The 19,091-nt window shown below is 30.7% G+C and overlaps 3 protein-coding genes across 6 annotated transcripts; all 3 read right to left on the bottom strand.

The window, feature by feature from the left end:
• Positions 1-1,405: 1,405 nt before the first annotated feature.
• Positions 1,406-2,838, bottom strand: LOC101504398 (leucine-rich repeat extensin-like protein 4). Its single transcript, XM_004505504.4, has one exon. It carries the CDS (start codon positions 2,825-2,827, stop codon positions 1,577-1,579), a length of 1,251 nt encoding a protein of 416 aa, XP_004505561.1. The 5' UTR covers positions 2,828-2,838; the 3' UTR covers positions 1,406-1,576.
• Positions 2,839-5,408: 2,570 nt separating this feature from the next.
• LOC101504090 (ADP,ATP carrier protein 3, mitochondrial) lies at positions 5,409-8,743 on the bottom strand. Its single transcript, XM_004505503.4, has 4 exons — positions 8,606-8,743; positions 7,364-7,831; positions 6,398-6,769; positions 5,409-5,974 (listed from the first exon to the last, which is right to left on the bottom strand). The coding sequence occupies exons 2-4, from the start codon at positions 7,808-7,810 to the stop codon at positions 5,678-5,680; spliced, it is 1,116 nt and encodes a 371-aa protein (XP_004505560.1). The 5' UTR covers positions 7,811-7,831; positions 8,606-8,743; the 3' UTR covers positions 5,409-5,677.
• A 1,586-nt stretch (positions 8,744-10,329) lies between these two features.
• On the bottom strand, positions 10,330-16,990 carry LOC101503762 (mitotic checkpoint serine/threonine-protein kinase BUB1). 4 transcript variants are annotated; one of them, XM_073369844.1, is made up of 14 exons: positions 16,836-16,990; positions 16,613-16,751; positions 15,443-15,600; positions 14,660-14,750; positions 14,374-14,484; positions 14,188-14,275; positions 13,477-13,580; positions 13,319-13,390; positions 13,146-13,235; positions 12,893-13,050; positions 11,646-11,700; positions 11,425-11,559; positions 11,213-11,334; positions 10,330-10,928 (listed from the first exon to the last, which is right to left on the bottom strand). In XM_073369844.1, the coding sequence occupies exons 1-14, from the start codon at positions 16,898-16,900 to the stop codon at positions 10,811-10,813; spliced, it is 1,506 nt and encodes a 501-aa protein (XP_073225945.1). In that variant the 5' UTR covers positions 16,901-16,990; the 3' UTR covers positions 10,330-10,810. The 4 variants fall into 4 exon arrangements, with proteins under 4 accessions (XP_073225945.1, XP_004505559.1, XP_073225946.1 ...); XM_004505502.4 differs by having other exon boundaries at positions 10,665-11,000; XM_073369845.1 differs by having other exon boundaries at positions 10,883-11,013.
• Between the last annotated feature and the right edge of the window lie 2,101 nt (positions 16,991-19,091).

Genomic DNA, 19,091 nt, shown 5'->3' with positions numbered 1-19,091 from the left:
TTTGCGGTTACTAATTAAACTTTACTTACGAGATGAATCAGAGATATTTTTATAAGGATTTGCACCACATGGATTACAAGTAAAGAAAATATTCCACATGGATTATAAGTAAAGAAAATATTTTACATTTGGATGCACAGTCATGTATGAAAATTGATATTCAAAAAAGTACATTCCGGTAAGAAATGAAAACGTTTTTTAAAAATATAAGATTAAATATGTTTTTATTCCTGTAAATATAATAATTTTCAATTTAAATATATTTTAAATATAATAATTTTCAATTTTAGTTTCTGTAAATTTTTTTATTTAGACTTTATCTCTGTAATATCAAAAAAATTTACTTTTAATCCTTAACGTCAAGTGAACAGTACAAAAAATTTGAATTTACAAACGAATAAAACGTGAATCCATAGAGTTTCATAGTCTTCTTCATCAACCCAACAACCCCTTAATCTCTTTTCATTCATTATTCATACTTCACCTAACCCAATGTACATCTAAGAATGAGACAATTAACTAACCTCAATATGCATCTATGAATCTCAACAACAATCCGTAAAAATTGAAATTCAAAATTTCCAATATGTGGTCTCTAATGGCAGCAACAACACGAAACCCTCTTTAAACTTATTTTTGTTTTTGATGTTTTTATCTTTTGACCGTCTTGTATGTTTGTTCTTTTCCTTTATATGCTTTCTTTTTGCTTGTTATAGGTTTTGTGTGGGTGAGATTTTCGGTGTTTTTGGTTGGGGTTTATGGATTGGATTGGTTGGGATATATAGGTTGATACTTTATGAACTTTTAGGATGGGATATATGGGTTAATATTTTATGGGCTTTTAGGTTAGGATGAAGGAGATGAAATACTCACTTTTTGGGTTTGAAAATCAAGTATTCACATTTTTAATGGAATTCAAGTGTTCATGTTCATATAATATTAGTTGGGTTTTGAACTGAAAAAGATGAACACTTTTAAGTTTTTTAAATTTTTTTAAAGCTGATATATTTAATTTTATTGGAAGTCTAGGGTTCATGTTAAAAAAAACATTATATTTTAATTTTTTTTAAGTTAGTCTAAATTAATAAGTATAATTATTTAATTAATTTTCATTTCACTTAAGAGTGTTTGTCAATTGACAGTTTTTGTAACAATGAATATTTTAAAATGAAATTATATTTGCAAGGATGTAAATAAAACAAAAAAACTTACAAAAGCTAAAATAAAAAAAATTATAATTACAAAAACCAAAAATATATTTAAACATTAAATATATTAAAGTTTAATATCAAACTTATTTTTAGAATAAACACATCTAAATGTAAATAACTCCACTTTAGACACAATTTTAATAAATAAATATTACAAAATCAAATTCATTCTAAATCAAGTTTGACAAAAACACTAAAACATTTAGTCTATTTCTGTCATATATAACACTCTCCAAGGAACACATTATGATACAAGAAAGAGACATGAACTAACATACCACATAAAAATAAAAGTATGTACAAGGATATTGCCTAACTCAAATTTGGAGTTTTATTACATCAAACATAAATACTTATTCTGAATGTCAAGGGAAACTTGGTGCAACAATAGGTGCAGAAACAGGCATTGCAGCAGGTGGAATAGCCACAGAACCAGCAGTGACATTTTTCCCAAAACCATCTTCAATACAACAAAGCTCAAAGCAATCAACAGGGCGTTCAAGATTATCACTACATTCCTTTTTGCTCCTCTGCCGTGGCTTCTCCGGCAAACAATTGTCGCGATCATCGAACACTATCCTCTTTGATGTCAAATTCTTACAAATACCTTCTTCCTCACAAAAAAAGTTATAAGAAAATGTGAAATTTTCCAAATTTGGTAACTCACAAACTCCCATAGGAACAATTCCACTCATCATATTATGTCCTAAATTCAACTGTTCCAAATGTGACAACCCTGCAAGACTATAAGGTATAGGACCAACAATATTGTTGAAGCTAAAATCCAACACTCTCAATTTGTATAAAAATCCAACTTGTTGTGGAAGACAACCTGATAAGCTTGTGTTGATTAAGAGAAGCTCTTCCAAAGTATCAGCAAAGTTTACTATGCTTTCTGGTAAACAGCCACCAAATTTGTTATTTGCAAAAACCATGACAGAAGCTTTGCTTTGTCCTAAATTTCTTGGAATGGAACTTGTGAAACGGTTGCTGTTGAGAAAAAAAGCATCAAAAGGTTTGTTGAAAAGTTGAGGAGGTAACGGTCCTTCGAATTCGTTGTAGCGAAGGTCGAGATAGGTAAGTGAAGGAAGTGAAAGGACAACTGATGGAAAAGGGCCAACAAATCTATTGTTGCTAAGATCAAGTTCATAGAGAAGTGTAAGGTTTGTGAATGTTGTTGGAAGGATGCCGCAGAAACGGTTGCTGTTGAGGTGGAGAAGTGAAAGGTCACATAAAAGGCCTAATTCTTCGGGTAAGAACCCGGCTATATCGGCATGGTTAAGGTCAATGCCAGCAACAACTGTTTGTTTAGGATCATCAAGTGATGGAGCACAGTATATACCTGTGTAGTTGCAAACTGAAGGGCCTATCCAATTGGAAGTTGTGTTTTTTGGGTCTGAGTAGATTACATGCTTCCATGCTTGTAGCGCAAGAAAAGCGCGGTAAAGCCTTGGATTTGATGGTGGATTTTGTGTGTGTTTGTGTCTGTGTTGGTGCTTGTGATTGTTGGCTATGTCGTGTTTTGCATTAAGGTTGTTGAAGAAACAAGATAAATATAGAAAAAAGAGGAATAGCATACAACTGGTAAAGGAATGAGGAGATGAAAGTGAAGCCATATTTTGTGAGGTTAAGAAAATGAGAGAAGCAATTTATATATATATATATATATATATATTTATCTAAGAGAATGAAAAGCTCTTTCACTTTCAAACTATGAAGCAATAGTCTTTTGTTCAATCATGTTGTCTTGTTCATTTTTCAGATTAGTATAGTCCAAAATGGATTGAAAATGATGGCAGCAAATAATCACAACAACCTTATTAAATTGATGGTTAAATGTTACAAGAACCTATATTGTTATACTTCTACCAATGAGGTTCGAGATAAAATATATTAAGTTTTTATGTTAAATTCATCCTTATGTAATCAACTTGTAATGTGAGAAGTTTGAATAGATATACTATGACACCGTATTAGATTTTTATATTGAATCAAATTCATTATTACAAAACTAACTTGTAAGGTGATGAATGATACTCTTTATAAATTTATTTCACACACTATTATGCTTGGTGTCATTGAACAATTTGATGGGTGGTTCAAATGGATAGACTTTGACAATGAATTAAGTTTTTATATTGAATCAAATTTATAATTACAAAAACGACTTATAAGACAAAATGATGCAACTGTTTATAAATTCATTTTAAACTTATCTATGTTCAACCTAAGACTTAGATTTTTCCTCCAACTAGATAGAAAGTCAAGAGTGGTATTGATTGTGTTTGCACATGACTATGAAACTTGAAGAGGAGGACCAAGCGCATTATAAGGACTTATCTCCTTCCATGTTGTTGTCGTAGTAGTTTGAGTGGAGATAGAGAATGAACAAATGAGAAATTGGGTTTCTTAAAACCAAAGGGAAATAACGAAGAATTTTGTACAAGTTCACCAATTAGCTTCAAATATTCAAAGGTCTTGTGTGGTGACTACCCCTGCTTGAAGATTTCTTATTTAAAGTCTAACTAGGATATTGATTACTATCATTATTTTCTTATCTTTCCTTTTCACTGGCATTTTTACGACATTGGTGTGTGTGTTACATTACATCATAAATTCACTTTCAAACTATGAAGCAATAGTCTTTTGTTCAATCATGTTGTCTTGTTCATTTTTCAGATTAGTATAGTCCAAAATGGATTGAAAATGATGGCAGCAAATAATCACAACAACCTTATTAAATTGATGGTTAAATGTTACAAGAACCTATATTGTTATACTTCTACCAATGAGGTTCGAGATAAAATATATTAAGTTTTTATGTTAAATTCATCCTTATGTAATCAACTTGTAATGTGAGAAGTTTGAATAGATATACTATGACACCGTATTAGATTTTTATATTGAATCAAATTCATTATTACAAAACTAACTTGTAAGGTGATGAATGATACTCTTTATAAATTTATTTCACACACTATTATGCTTGGTGTCATTGAACAATTTGATGGGTGGTTCAAATGGATAGACTTTGACAATGAATTAAGTTTTTATATTGAATCAAATTTATAATTACAAAAACGACTTATAAGACAAAATGATGCAACTGTTTATAAATTCATTTTAAACTTATCTATGTTCAACCTAAGACTTAGATTTTTCCTCCAACTAGATAGAAAGTCAAGAGTGGTATTGATTGTGTTTGCACATGACTATGAAACTTGAAGAGGAGGACCAAGCGCATTATAAGGACTTATCTCCTTCCATGTTGTTGTCGTAGTAGTTTGAGTGGAGATAGAGAATGAACAAATGAGAAATTGGGTTTCTTAAAACCAAAGGGAAATAACGAAGAATTTTGTACAAGTTCACCAATTAGCTTCAAATATTCAAAGGTCTTGTGTGGTGACTACCCCTGCTTGAAGATTTCTTATTTAAAGTCTAACTAGGATATTGATTACTATCATTATTTTCTTATCTTTCCTTTTCACTGGCATTTTTACGACATTGGTGTGTGTGTTACATTACATCATAAAATGCTTGAACACTCAAACTATAAATGGCATTTTTCTTCCTCAACATTTTTCTACAGCAAAACACCATAAATCAACTCGAAAATTTTCAGAGTGCTCATCAGCCAAACCTGGAATGAGTGGCATTTACAGATTGAACTATAAAAAAATCACTTCCATAGCTTCCAATTCAAATGTCTCCAAGTACAACTAAATTTGAAAGTTCCCCCATTAAAATATTTGTCTGAATTGATTTGTTTCTTTTTATAATACTTAATTATTTGCATGAATTGATTTGTAGTACTTGTAGTTTAACATATACTTCGTTGCTATATCAAACATTGATTTAAAATTTTGAATGTTATAATGTTTTAACTTGGACATAGTATAAAGAAATTAATTTCTTTCAGTTAAAGCTTTTTACATTGTCAGATAATGTATAGGTAAAAACTAAATAAATTGTTCCAGATCAACCAAACCGTATAATTTAATATTTGAGTCTGATGACTTTTTATCTTCAGTCCAATTCACCTAACCTTAACAACCGTATTCTCCAAGAAAATGTAACTAGGCAGAGCAATATATTCAGGATGAAACATACTTAGTTTAATGTGTATTGTTAAAGTCGTTAACTTCAGAACCAAGTGTAAATCACCCACCCTATAATCAAAATTATAATAACCAAGCCTGAACCAAGTAAAACTTATATTAGCCAATTGCATTTCAACCAAACATTAGCAATCAAAACGAGTTTTAATTATTGAACCAAACAAAAGGTGGTCTCAAACTGCAAGAACTATAATAAGCTCACGACATGTAACAAGAAAAGTGCTAAAAACTATAATCATTAAATAGAAAGGAACTAAATTCTGAAAAACATTAATAGCACTTGTTGATCCAACATTATCCTAATCACATGGGAACAAACACAAGTATCCAGGTAGTTATCGTCATCATTTAGCCCCCGCCAGAACCGTATTTCTTTCCAAACAAAATCAGCTGCAGCTTGTCATAACTAGCAAGCACACCAGCGCCTGCAACAGCACGTAATATGTTTGCACCAGCACCTTTGAAAAGAGACTTAGTGCCCTCTTTTGCAACGATTGTTTGGAACGCATGCAATGAGCTCTTGTACTTTACAGCTTCTCCAGAAGTCATCATCATCCTTCTACGCACAGTATCAATGGGATAAGAAGCCAAACCAGCACCAATTGTGATTGCCCATCCCAAAAGGAAACTAGCAAAGAAACTATCCTGTTAACAAGAAGAGTACCATAATCAGAAATGATAAACATAAATCACAATAATGGGGGAAAAAGGAAGAGTAAAAATTTTAGAATAACAAATTTCCCAAGTTCAAGTAAGTTTTAAGTTTAGCAGTCATGTCTATCTAGGATTTACGTTGCTTAATAGAAAGTATATACATTTCTAATCACAGGTCACTGAATCCTAACATGCTTACAGATAATGTGCTAATAAACTAGACAAGTATTCTAAAAGCATCATTTTAATACTATATTACTATATAATATATGAAAGCCAGACGAAATCAAATATTCCTGAGGCCAACATAAGTATTTACATTCAACAAAAATAATGCTGGAAAAACATATATGTGTTAACTATCACGAGACAATTTAAGAAAGCCTATATTTCACATTCAAATTATGAACGTACCTGCATCCCACCAACCAAAACAACTGGTTTCAGAGAATCATACATTCCAAAGTAAAGACCACGATACACTATAATTCCAACGCACGAGATGTTGAATCCACGATAAAGGCCAGCAATGCCATCAGATTTGAGGGTTTTCTTGTAAACATCAATCAAACCATCAAACTGCCTCCCACCACCCTTCTTTGCAGCCTTTGAGTCATTTGCCAAACGGGTACGGGCATAATCCAAAGAATAGACAAATAAGAGTGAGGAAGCCCCAGCAGCCCCACCAGATGCTAAATTCCCAGCAAACCACTTCCAGTAGCCATCTCTGTCTTTTTTAAAATTGAAAAGCCTCTTGAAGTAATCCTTAAAAGCAAAATTCAGAGCCTAAAAGAAAAGGAGGGAATTAGAAATTAGAGAAATAGCACTTCAAAACTACAGAACAACCAGTCCAACACCACAAATACATTCACGTGTATCCCATTCAGATAAAAAAGATAGAAAACATTCATTATGTCAAGGGATGTGAATAGAACAAAAACTATGAAAATAGGCATTATACAAAATCCTTGCCCTTCCACAATATAAATAAGCTAATCCGTAAAAGGAATATGACAGCATGAACAAAACCAAAATGAAACAAAAAAATGGGGAGTATATTGGTGTAACAAAGTTTGGTATAGTAGTGAAACTGAGTTTTTGTGAGGTGCACGTAGAAATAGAGGCCAGCAAAAGAATACTCAACCATTGTAAAAACACGACAGTTAAAACAATAAAATCAGCTCTTTTATATCACGACAAATGTGTTTTGTTATAACAGTATCTGCACATTGAGGAATAAACCTTACCGCACATACCTTATAGAGGCTGCAAGAATATGTTATAATGCAGGAAATATCTTATAATAGAAGTACATGATAATGAAAGTAGTCATCTATAAAAATCATTAAAATCACAGAAGAAAAGAAATCAGATTATCACCTGAGTAGGGAAGTATCTGAGAACATTGGCAGTATTGCCTCTCCACAGAGCAATAACACCTTCATCCTTCATGGTTCGAGCAAAACAATCACTAATACCCTTATATGGCTCAGATAACCTGCCACTTTTGAGCATTTCATCCTGATTTTGGATAAGTAATTTGACTCGTTCAATTGGTGCAGCAGCTGTCTTTGACACAGCAGCAGACACTCCTCCCATCAGAAAATCCACCATAAACCCAGTTGCTCCTTTCTCTGCTGGAGAAGGCACAGTAATTGATGAAAGATGTGACGCAAATGCCAATCCCGGAGTCTGCAGGCCACCATTGGTGAAAGTTCCAGACGTAGAATAGTTTCTGGAGTTATAGTTAGGGCTAAGCCTGGACACCAGATAAGAATGTCCAGCTAACTTCTGAGCAACTGATGGATACTGCGGTCCATCAGCCATGATTGCAGCTTAGAAGGTGACCTGAGAAAATCAAACCATAACAACAAATCAAAGATTCCATAACAGCTAAGTTAAAAGCAGAAAAATCACTTCAAATCAAAACAAAATGTTTTAATAAATTTCCGGGAAAACTCATCCAATTGAAATGCACACAAAACAAAATACAGAAGAGCATTAATAAAATGCACAGTGTAGATAGAAACATGTCTTACAACAGCAACAACAAACAATTTCATTTCCCACTAGATAAAGTCCATTACAGTGGCCACATTTATAACAAATCATGTGCACAAAATGCAAAAATGAAATTTAACGTGTAGAAACATATCTGTAATTTCGACAAATAAAGCAATCTGAAAAACCAGGAATCAGGAAAAAAAAAACATTTTCTTCTCAATAATAGTACTTGATACACTTAAACATACATAAATCATACATCACTGCTTAAAAAAGGTTAACTAATATAGATCCTGAAGTGTAACCCAAGCAAAATTCATGTATTTGACTAAGCAGGAAGTAACTATTACTACAGTATATCCCAGAATAGTTTACATCACTATCACAGTTTTTATTTTTTCGTTTCATTATCAACTTAACAACTGCCAAAAAATCAAGTAAATAGCAAAAAATAAAGACAATCGCAGAAGAAAATCATACAACACTAAAAATAACTGTGGAACTAAACACACAAAAATGGCATGAATATGAAAAGAGAAGGGAAATTATGATCGTTGCGAAAATGGAAATGTTGATAAGAAGAAAAAGAGAGTGTGAAGAGGTGTTAGTGTTACTTACCAGAAGAGAGGTCTCCGTTCAGATCGCGAGGTAGAAGGGAAGTAAAATAGAGCGACTGAAATTGAATATAAAAGGGAGCACCGAAATGAGAGACTAGGGTTTTAATTGTAATGACGTATTTATCCTTTTCTTTTTTACGCTTTTTTGTTGAATAGGTAAAACCGTTAGAAATGACTATATGTTAGGTTAATTGAATGTTTCACGATTCAATATTAATTTCATTTTAATGTATACTAATTTTTTGATAAATATTTTATAGATTAATTTGTCTGTGATTAATAGTATATATATAATAGCAATTATTTATAAATTTATTTTTAATATAATAAAATTTTATCAGCAAATTACATGTAATATCAACATGAATATTCCATATATTTAATTATAATATCACATCAAAATAACTAACGATAAAAATTTACATATAAACTACTTTAATTAATATTTTATAATTTCAATGATATATTTATTAATTTACAAAATTCAAAATTTAATTTGATCAATATCTATAATTTCAAAGATCAATTTATATATTTACTTTTTTTATTTTTTCTTTGTCTATACAAGAGAAATAGAATTAATCGATAGAAATCACGTCAAACAAGATCAATATAATTCAAAATTGTTAAAAAAAATAAAAAATGATAAATTTGTGAATAAACTCATAAAATCCAAGTTGACAGCATAAAATAGAAAAATACTAAAAATAATTACAAAAATACTACAATACTAATATATATTCTATTTTTTATTATACGATAAAACTTGTCTTTAATTAATATGAGGGGAAAAAAAGAGTTAAAAAAGTAATATCAAACTAAAAAGTAATTTTAAATCACCACTCTCTCATAAATAAACGAAGAAGAACTAAAAATAAAAACAAATCTTTGGCGGCTAAGTTTTTGATAATACAAATATATACAAGTATTTACAATTAAAATAGATTTGATAAAATAAATAGTAACTTTTGCTGCTAAAGAAAAAAAATATAAAGCATTTAAGTTCAATTTCAACATAATTTAATAGAGAATTTTGAGTAGATTGCATAAAGTCTTAGGTTCAATTACCTCCATTAAAATGAAGGGAAAAAAATTATGAAATTAAATGCAATTGATATAGTAATTAATATAGTTAGTTAATTCATATTTAATAATATAGCTAATTCATGTTTAATAATATAATTTGTTTAATCTCTTCTTTAAAGAAGCAAAAAGACATATTAAGACATACTTTGAATTTGTAGATTGCAGGACCAAATCTCATTAGTATTAGTAAATAGAAAAAAATATAAATATTTTGCAAGTGTTCAACGAGTTATAACATTTTTCATAAGAAATAACAAAAACATCTATTTATTATGGAGAATGATGAAAATATTTGTAGAACTTTTTTCCCTACGAAAATATAAGGTGGACCGTGTGGTTTAGCTTTTAGATTCACCTCATCATTGGCCGTGGCTCTCTTCATTAATCTTTTCTATCATTTTTTATCACCATGTTTAATAATATGTCAATCATCAATTGGAGTATATTAATCCTCTCAATTTCTCAAACGTATTCTAATGCAATCACAATATTTCTTTTGCCAAGTGAAGATGGTCCCTACTAGATACTGATAAATCTGATGTGTTGAATTTGTTCATGTACATGAAAAGTCCTTCAAGTAGAACAAAACATTTGATCTAACCATAAGCTTTAGAACAAGCATTATTTTAAAACATAGAATAAGCAATGAAAGGACTCACAAATACAATTGATTTACACTAGATAAACGTCCAAGACAATAAACATGATCGCTTGTACAACAGTCATACAACAAATTACAACCCTCTGCATTTACATTACACCATTGAAAAACCGTTACTCAAACTAACAATAGACTAAAAATTAGCATCTATAGAGGCATGCATGGCCATTAAAAGGAGGAGGGAGGACTCTTAAACATTAGTTTATTTCTCAATGAGCAAATAAGGATGATCTATTTTTACTCAATTTAAAGTATTGTAATATTTAACCCAATAAAGTTGAAGGTTAAATACACCGGCATGCCCCCAAAACAAACTCACTTTGAAAGCGTCCTGTCCATAAGGAGCGTGGAAAATTTATACCTTCATAATCTGCCTTTGATTGCTTGCATTGTGTTTTATGTACTCGGCAGCTGCAAAGACGATTAAACTAGAAATGGATGTATAATGATCTTAAAACACTAAGCAGAACACAGAGAAATCCTTTGCTTCCCGAGTAACTCCTTTAGTTTCCTAATATGTTGAGGATCAGAGCCCATATAGTCCTGGAAGGACTTCTTCAATTCCTGCAGCAACTTCCTATCATCACGGCCGGGGTAGTTATTTAGCATCTTAGTGAAGAAATTTTTCCAAAGCTCGATGTTCCAGTAACTGTTTGATTCAACTAGTAAAATATATCAGAATAAAAATTGAAGTTGAAAACTAAAGGACTGGTCCGTTGTAGCACTACCCAAATTGATTTCAGTATATAGCAACAGGGAAACTGGAAGGTGAACAAATTTTTGTTAAGTAATCCCTTTACAACAGATCATAGAGCCATACAGAAGTATAAATTGCATGCAACTAAGAAATGAGGAACATACCGTTTAAAGGGTAGTCTGGGAAGATACACAAAGCCCCCATCAGATGATTCTTTTTTGACAATTTCCATATAGGAATTATGCAGCATCACATGAACAACAGCGCAAAGGCCATATGCATCTACCTGTTGGCAAGTCATATAGAAGAGGAACTTTTAAAGGCAACCAATCACGAACTCCATTGCATTTGTAATGAAATTTAAGTAGCAACTCACCTGAAATTTCCACGGCTTATCCTCTTGCATTTCAATGCATCGAAAACCAGATGTTCTGCAATCTCCCTTAAATATTGTGTTATCTGAAAAGAGATGTAGATCGATCCCTCTTCCCCAGTCAACAAGGCAAAGACCCTGCAAGATAAAACAATGAATACAAAATCATAATAAAAGAATACAAATATTTGATTGTATCTACAGCCTACAGGAGAAAACCTGACCTGATCAGGCCAAGAACCACATCGATCCAAAAACTCATCTTCTGTGAGGCTACCCCTGCAAAATAGCAAGAAATAATGAATATCGTCCACAAATGGAAATCATCTAAGCTACTTGACACAATGCTTCATTGTTAGAACATGCATTGCATATCAGTGATATAATTCAAATGCTAATCAAAGCGAAAATCATTGATGCATTTGTAAGTAGGTTTTATCTCAATCAAAGGTCTTAAAACACCATGAGTAAATCTTTCTGCCATAAATGTGGCAAACTTTGTATGACTATATCAACAATACTTTTAATTTTCACTCCCGTAAACAATCAACACTTTTGCTTTGAAAGTAATTATTGACGGACTCTGATCAAAGTCTAGTTTATTCAAAAGAGTCTTTACTCAAAATGATCAACTACTATGAGTTTGTGGGAGTGATGTAGAATCCACAAGTAATTTACTTTTAAATTTAGACATTTTTAGGAGCCCAAAAATTGGATTCCAAAGAAAGAACACTTTTATTAAGAGATAAGAGAGAAATCTCTCCACCAAGGGTTTCCCCTTCTCCATAGAGTTTCAACTCTATTCACAACTTTACGATATTCAAAAATGATTTTCAAACCAACTACCTAACTCCCTATTTATACACAATAGTCCTAACTACATCATTAACTAACTAACTATAACAACAATCAACTACAATATCTATTACGCTATATCCTAACAGACATCTCTAATTGCATCTGGCAAAAATGCTATTTGTGGTCAAGTGTAAACACGTTTATGCCTCATGGATGCATAGAAAATTAGAAATTAGTTTGGTTTCCATTCCATACAACTGGATTTATTTAGATGAAGTGATAGAAATGATCAAGGTCAAAAGTTGGTTGTAGCTAAAAGTAAAAAGTTTGAAATTCAATAATTTTTTTCTGTGGGGTGGTCAAATCCTGTTTTATGTATGTCTTCTTACTTTAATTAATTGAACTCCTATTGATGTATTTGGACAGGGATACCGCCTGTACTCAAATACTACAATCAAGTAATATGTCTTATCCACAGAAAAGAAAGACAATATTTTGCTAGATGGGAATTTTTTTTTTACAAATGCAGTCTTACAAGATGAAACAATGTAAAGGGACAAATTATCAATGTAAATGACTGGAAAGTTGAAGAGTTAGAATCGTGATTGTGCAAAAATGAGGTTAGTTTGAATAAGAAACACAAACATGAACTACAACAGAAGCTGAAATTTACCTAGCATAGCGAATAAGTAGATTATCAGGCTTGAAATCACCATGTATCAATCCAACATCATGCAAGGTTTCAACCATGTGCAACATTTCAATTGTGTAGTATATACACAACACTTCTTCCATGGATTTTCCTATGACCACATATGAGTTGATGACATCCTGTATAGAATTTTCAGCCGAATATGAGGAAAATCAAAGGAAATTAAACAGAATTTTGAACAAGATAATGAGGGAAATCAAAGGAAATTACTGACCTGTAGTGTCCCATGAGATAAATAGTCACAGACGAGTATGCTACAGTCAGAATAGAGATGAATTCTGTGAGCGAAACCATAGCTTGACCTCTGTACAGTAAGATGTCAGAGAACTCAGAATAAGTACATGTTCACAGAAAAGCAGGTTGATGGTATAATCGATATTAGCATACTTCTCTACCAGAGATGCGCTGATCAAGCTGACGATACATGTAAAATTCCCAAGAGAAGGCTGGCTTTTGTATCTGACAAGTTTTAAAATACAATCTGATGAGAACATATGTTATAATTCTATGTCTGAGGGGAAAATAATTTGTAAAACCGTCATCACCTTTAGTGCCACAACATCATCAGGATCACTGTTGACGTGTGCCTTGTATACTTGAGCAAAACCACCCTGTCCAGCACAGCCCTTGATATGGTACTTCATTCCACCTTTGGATGTCATGATAAAGACAAACATAAGCTATAGTGTTGTTTGTAAAATAAGCTGAAACTTTGTCCAAGAAAGCAACTTATGGAAATAAATAATAAACCTAGTTCTTCTGGAAACTGTTCTGAAACATGGTTAAATTTAGAAGACAAGATAAAAACACTTGGGAAATGTAATAAGTTCAAATTCAACAAAGATTGCCATGGCGTTTGTGAAGGACAGCGGCACCAGGGCATTTTAGGGCGGAAATGGACGCTTAAAATGGCAGATATTTTGCCTTTAACCGTGGTTGGTCATATGCAATTGATAACACTGCATACTCTTGATATGAGTTAATACATACTGTTCTGCATCTAGATATGAACTTTACATGCAAAACAAATGAATATGGACAAATTTGTCTTCTTCATAACATTTTTTTCAGTTGCTAAGAAGAAGCACCTGGATCTCCTACAAACGGTATTGCAGAAAATACAAAGAAGCAAATTCATATAAAAATCAACTCTTGGAAGAGTTGATAGTACATATAGAGAGAGCTGGAAAGCAGTCTGGAAATCAGACTTAGAAGATAAATATGTTCAGTACTTGAGATTATGGTCAGACAACTACCTATCTCTATAACTTTATTCCTTGATGCATTCTTCAAAGTAGACAAGGCCACTTTTCCTGTATAAGATTTAGTGTTCGAATGATACCCCTGAAATGTATTTAAAGACGTGTAAGGGAACATAATCTTGGTCAAATGTATTAAATTTATTTTAAACATGTAGAAAACAAAGGATCAAAATGTCTCACATCAAATTTTGTAATTAAAGGATATATCTTCTTCAAAAGGTCATTCATAGTAGAGGGGTCCCATGGATTAATGCCATTATTTTCCAATATAGGAGATTCTTTATAATCAACCTGAAAGTATAAATTACATCAGAATTCTTAAATCAATGTTTAGAAATCTCAAAATTGAACTAAGACAATGTTGGGGGAACAAGTGGCAGAGACCACATAGAGAATAGTGGTATATAAAAGTTGGCTCGGTTTTTAACTGTATGGGATTGTTCACTTTTCCAATATGATTTTATACCTTCTGATTTGAAGCAGTATTACATATTTCGGACATTCTACTGAGAAATAAGGTATATGCCTTCTTCATCGACTCAATCGGCTCTGCATTTCTGTCGAACAATGATCAAACATAAATTAAAACTAGAATTACAATCTTGTTGGGAAAACTCTCACACCAACAAACCAAAATAAAACAGACATGAAAAACACTACCAAACAAATCATGGAATACAATGTATGTTTTGACACCTTCTAGCCACGTCTACATAAACACTCCAACAAATCTATTTGCCATCTAAAAATAAGTATACAAGTTTGGGAAACTTGGAATTAAACTAGAAAAAACTCATCCAAGATGTGTATGACGATCACCCTACACACCCAAATACCCCACTCAAGATTCACAACAAATAGTAAACACTCACTGAGACAAGAAACAAGCACTATTCAAGTAACCACTCTTTTGAAGATTCACTCACGTCTCATGGAATTGAGATGCCTAACTTTTTCCCAAAACCAGTTTACATTTTGGTGACGTGTGACTTCTTCCCCGAACTGGTAGATTCAAATAAATTGCTTTCACTTTCCAAGTCAACTCCCTTTTCCAAAGATGAATGTGAGATTGTGAGTTTTCCAACTCCCATGAGTCAAAAATGAATTTGAAAACTAAAAGCATAGCAATTATGGGAACCACTAATTTTGGAGCTTTGGAAATTTTAAGTCCTTCTTTCCCAACAACTCTTATGCTACAATTTACAATATCAAAAGAAGCATGTTGCAAAATCTTGTCCAGAACACTGACCTGGAAATGCCGAGCTTATAGACCGTTTGGGCATCGCACAATCTACCCTTTGCTTCAAAAAAACTTGCAGATAACACATAAAGTGAAGCATTTTTGGCACATACATTACTATCCATCATTTCTTTGAAAACTCTATAAAAATCATCACTAACTCCCATCTGCAAAAAGAAATCAACAAAACCAGGTTGAGACTTGAGAGCCTTTCAAGTTTCAATTCAAGGAGCCTCAAAGCAACATGTCCTCTTCAAAAAAATTTAAAAGTGTTGTTCTTATATTAATTTATGTATTACAATATGACTTATTTTCCTAATAAACCTTTTATCTCTGTAATATACTACCTCTCTACAATTCTCTCTTACTATTGAATTAGATAAAAATAAGAGTATACTTGGCAAGGAGGTTTTAAAAGCCGGTCTGCGAACGAGAAAATGACTGCGGCGGGACATTGTTTTTATGGAAGAAAAAATCGAGAATTCTATTTTTTTCACCTCAAATGAATATAAAACACATTTTCATAATGTATCTAAACAGTAAACACTACCTTACTTCATTCTCTAGTTTTGATCATCTCTTGGTGAGTATTATATATTACTCTTTTTGTCTCGCAATAAGTGTCGTTTAAGGTTTTTCCACACATATTAAGAAATGTAATAATTAGAAGAAACAGATAATTGTTACCAAACTACTCATGTTACCTATTGGTGGATTTTTCATCATTATCAATGCAAAGTATAATAATATTTTGAAAGTTGTTAATATAGTCATCATTGAAGGGTAGTATAGGAAAAAACAATTAAAGTTGTATTGAAAATTGTAGACGACATTCATTTTGGGATAATTTTTTGTGTACAAAAATGACACTCAACCTAAGACAGAGGGAGTATATGATTGTACAATACTGTGATTATTTCACTCCGTAATGACTGCAATCCATAACGCAAAATGCTTAACGCAACTGTGACTGCTATTTAAAACAATGCTCGGCAAAATATCAATAAGTACAATTTTGAAATCTTAAAACAACATGTACATATAGAGATTAAGAAGAAAAAAACTAGGTTTAGTAATTGAAATTAGATTAGCGAGGTTAAGCAGTGTTGTGGTGTGTGCAGTTTGCATGATGAATGAAAGGATGTGTGAAATGATAATTGAGGTAATTTGGATAATTACATAAAGGAGCCAGATCTTGAGGAATCTGGGATCGTCTCGGTAACGGTGATTGTCCTTGAATATAGTGATGCAATCACTGAGTAAGTTGGTGAAATTTTCACTGGAGCCATTAGAATCTTCTAGGGCAGTCCTGATTGACCTGAAAATCACAAAATGGCGGAAATTCGTAAGAATATGCGTGTGTAGAAGTGTGTGTGTGAAATGAAGAAAGAAAGAGTATTACCGGAGAAAGGGCAAGAGAGGATCGTCGGTGGCGGTTTTAGTTCTGAAAGTGAGGGAGTTGGCCATTGAGTTGAGTTGAGTTGAGTTGGATGACTGAAGTGAAGCGAGCGCGCTTATTCTAATTCCACCAATTTGAATCTATCGCCTTCTTCTTTTTTTCGGATAAAAACAAAAATCTATTTCTATTTTATATTTTACACGTCAATTGGGGCTTGTTTGTGGACTTAAATTTTGAAAAACTTGTGACGTTTTTTTTAATTATTTATCAAAAATTCTATTTTAGTATTTAAAAATTAAAAAAAATTATTTATTTTTAAAAATTATTTTATAAAACTATTTTTTAATATTATATTTTTTTTAAATTAAACAAATAAAATAGATAAATGATATTTTACTTTTTATTTTTTAATTTTTTTAATTCTATAATCTAAAATTATTTTAAAAATTAGAGTTGTTAAATAATTTTTTTTTAAAATTTTCCTTTTAAAAATTAAAAAATAAAACACAATCAAATATATTTATATTTTTTTTATAAAATTTAAGGTTTAATTTAGCATTGGGTATGTCTTAAGTTCTTTTTTATTTATTTATTTAAGTTTTAGTCAAATTTTTATAAAAGTTCCTGAATGTACTTAAAAATTAATTTATATAAATATTTTTAAATAAATAATTAGATATATTTTTTAATAGAGGTTTGATAAAATTAAATATATTTTTTGAATTTAACATAATATTTTAAAGAATTTGACTTTATATTACGTCATATTACAATTCTATTTTATTATTATAGTATATTTAAATATCAAAAACTAATATAAAATAATATTATTAAATTACTAAAATATTAGCAAATTTATAATTTAATATAACGTTTGAAATCTAATATATAATAATAATAATAATAATAATAATAATATAATAATAATAATAATAATAATAATAGTAATAAAAAATAATAATATTATTTATATTATAAAAAAGATTTTTTTAATAATAAATAGATTTATTTTTTAACTAAATAGATTTTTAAATTTTTTTGAAATTGTTTATTTAAAAAGATAAATAAATAAATTAGTCAATTTTGGGTTTGGACTAAATCATATATGTTTGTTGAACGACTTAACCTATCTTCACTTATATCTAGCATTATGCTAAATAAAATAGACAACTGATATGAATATTGTTGAAGTCATATTTATTTCCTCATTTTTTATGGATCAAACTAATAAGATGAACTGTTCTTCAAGTTCTCTCAATATACACGGTAGTATAATAATCATTGAACTAAATAAAACATTTTAAAAAAATCAAATGAATATTACTTTGGTCATTTTAGTCTTTAATATTAAATGTCTTTTATAATTTTATCAATGTTAAAGACATGTCCAATTTTTTGACTGACACAATTGTCCTCATTCATTTTAAACTCTGAACTAAAGTAATAGAAAGAAAAAAAAAAATATATTTTCATCTTCTCATGTAGAAGTAACCATTTACTATATTCTCTCAATTTTTACACATGAGGAAAGATAGAACCATTCAAACTTCTAACTTTTTGTCTTCGTTTTAGAACCTTTAATTACCAACATGATTTATGTAAATAAGTTATCCTCAATAAAGACCCCTTATATTGTTTTGAATATTCTTCAATTTTACCTAAAACAGTATTTACATATATGATCATCTTTCAGATACAAATTCCAGCAAGATAAGAAAAAAGTTTGATCAACAACAGTACTAAAAGATAAACGTCATAAACTTTCAAGAATTCGATAAGAATGAGTTACTCTGTTATGATTTTCTGCATACAAAAGCATCTTATTAAGATATTTCTTTTTGAAATTTAATGTGTTTTTTTTTAATAAAGAACAACAACCAGTTCTTTAAATTTACAGTGAAAGTCATAAATTTGTTGTAACTTGTGTATTACAAATTTGAAGGCTTCTAATTAACATTGTATAAAAAATGGGAGAATAAAGTAAAAGGTTTATTTCTTTCTATTTGAGAAAATAAAAATGTTTATTTTTTCCGTCATTTTTAATCTCTAATGGAGTAGGATTTAAAATTAGTGAATTTGGTTGAGGCTATGTGAGAGCATGATGTGTCAAAAAATTGGACGCATTATCAAACTAATAGATTTTTAAAGATATTTAATATCAATAATTAAAGTGACGAACCTAATATTGATTTAGTGATTTTAAAATATTAATCTTTAATTTAGAGATTATCATACATGATACCGTTTGTCAAATATAAA

This window comes from Cicer arietinum, chromosome 6 (assembly GCF_000331145.2).
Source record: "Cicer arietinum cultivar CDC Frontier isolate Library 1 chromosome 6, Cicar.CDCFrontier_v2.0, whole genome shotgun sequence".
Lineage (NCBI taxonomy): Eukaryota > Viridiplantae > Streptophyta > Magnoliopsida > Fabales > Fabaceae > Cicer > Cicer arietinum.
The sequence above is the reverse complement of the archived record's forward strand: the minus strand, read 5'-3'. Positions and strand labels throughout refer to the sequence as shown.

Excerpts from the sequence above, each read along its gene's own strand:
- LOC101503762 (XM_004505502.4), bottom strand. The coding sequence starts at position 16,900 with ATGGCCAACTCCCTCACTTTCAGAACTAAAACCGCCACCGACGATCCT. Across the intron at positions 13,581-14,187 it reads GAATAAAGTTATAGAGATAG|GTGGAATGAAGTACCATATC; the intron begins GTAGTTGTCTGA and ends TGACATCCAAAG. Across the intron at positions 11,560-11,645 it reads GTGGTTCTTGGCCTGATCAG|GGTCTTTGCCTTGTTGACTG; the intron begins GTCAGGTTTTCT and ends TTTATCTTGCAG.
- LOC101504090 (XM_004505503.4), bottom strand. The coding sequence starts at position 7,810 with ATGGCTGATGGACCGCAGTATCCATCAGTTGCTCAGAAGTTAGCTGGA. Across the intron at positions 6,770-7,363 it reads TCAGATACTTCCCTACTCAG|GCTCTGAATTTTGCTTTTAA; the intron begins GTGATAATCTGA and ends CTTTTCTTTTAG. Across the intron at positions 5,975-6,397 it reads TTTTGGTTGGTGGGATGCAG|GATAGTTTCTTTGCTAGTTT; the intron begins GTACGTTCATAA and ends TCTTGTTAACAG.
- LOC101504398 (XM_004505504.4), bottom strand. The coding sequence starts at position 2,827 with ATGGCTTCACTTTCATCTCCTCATTCCTTTACCAGTTGTATGCTATTC.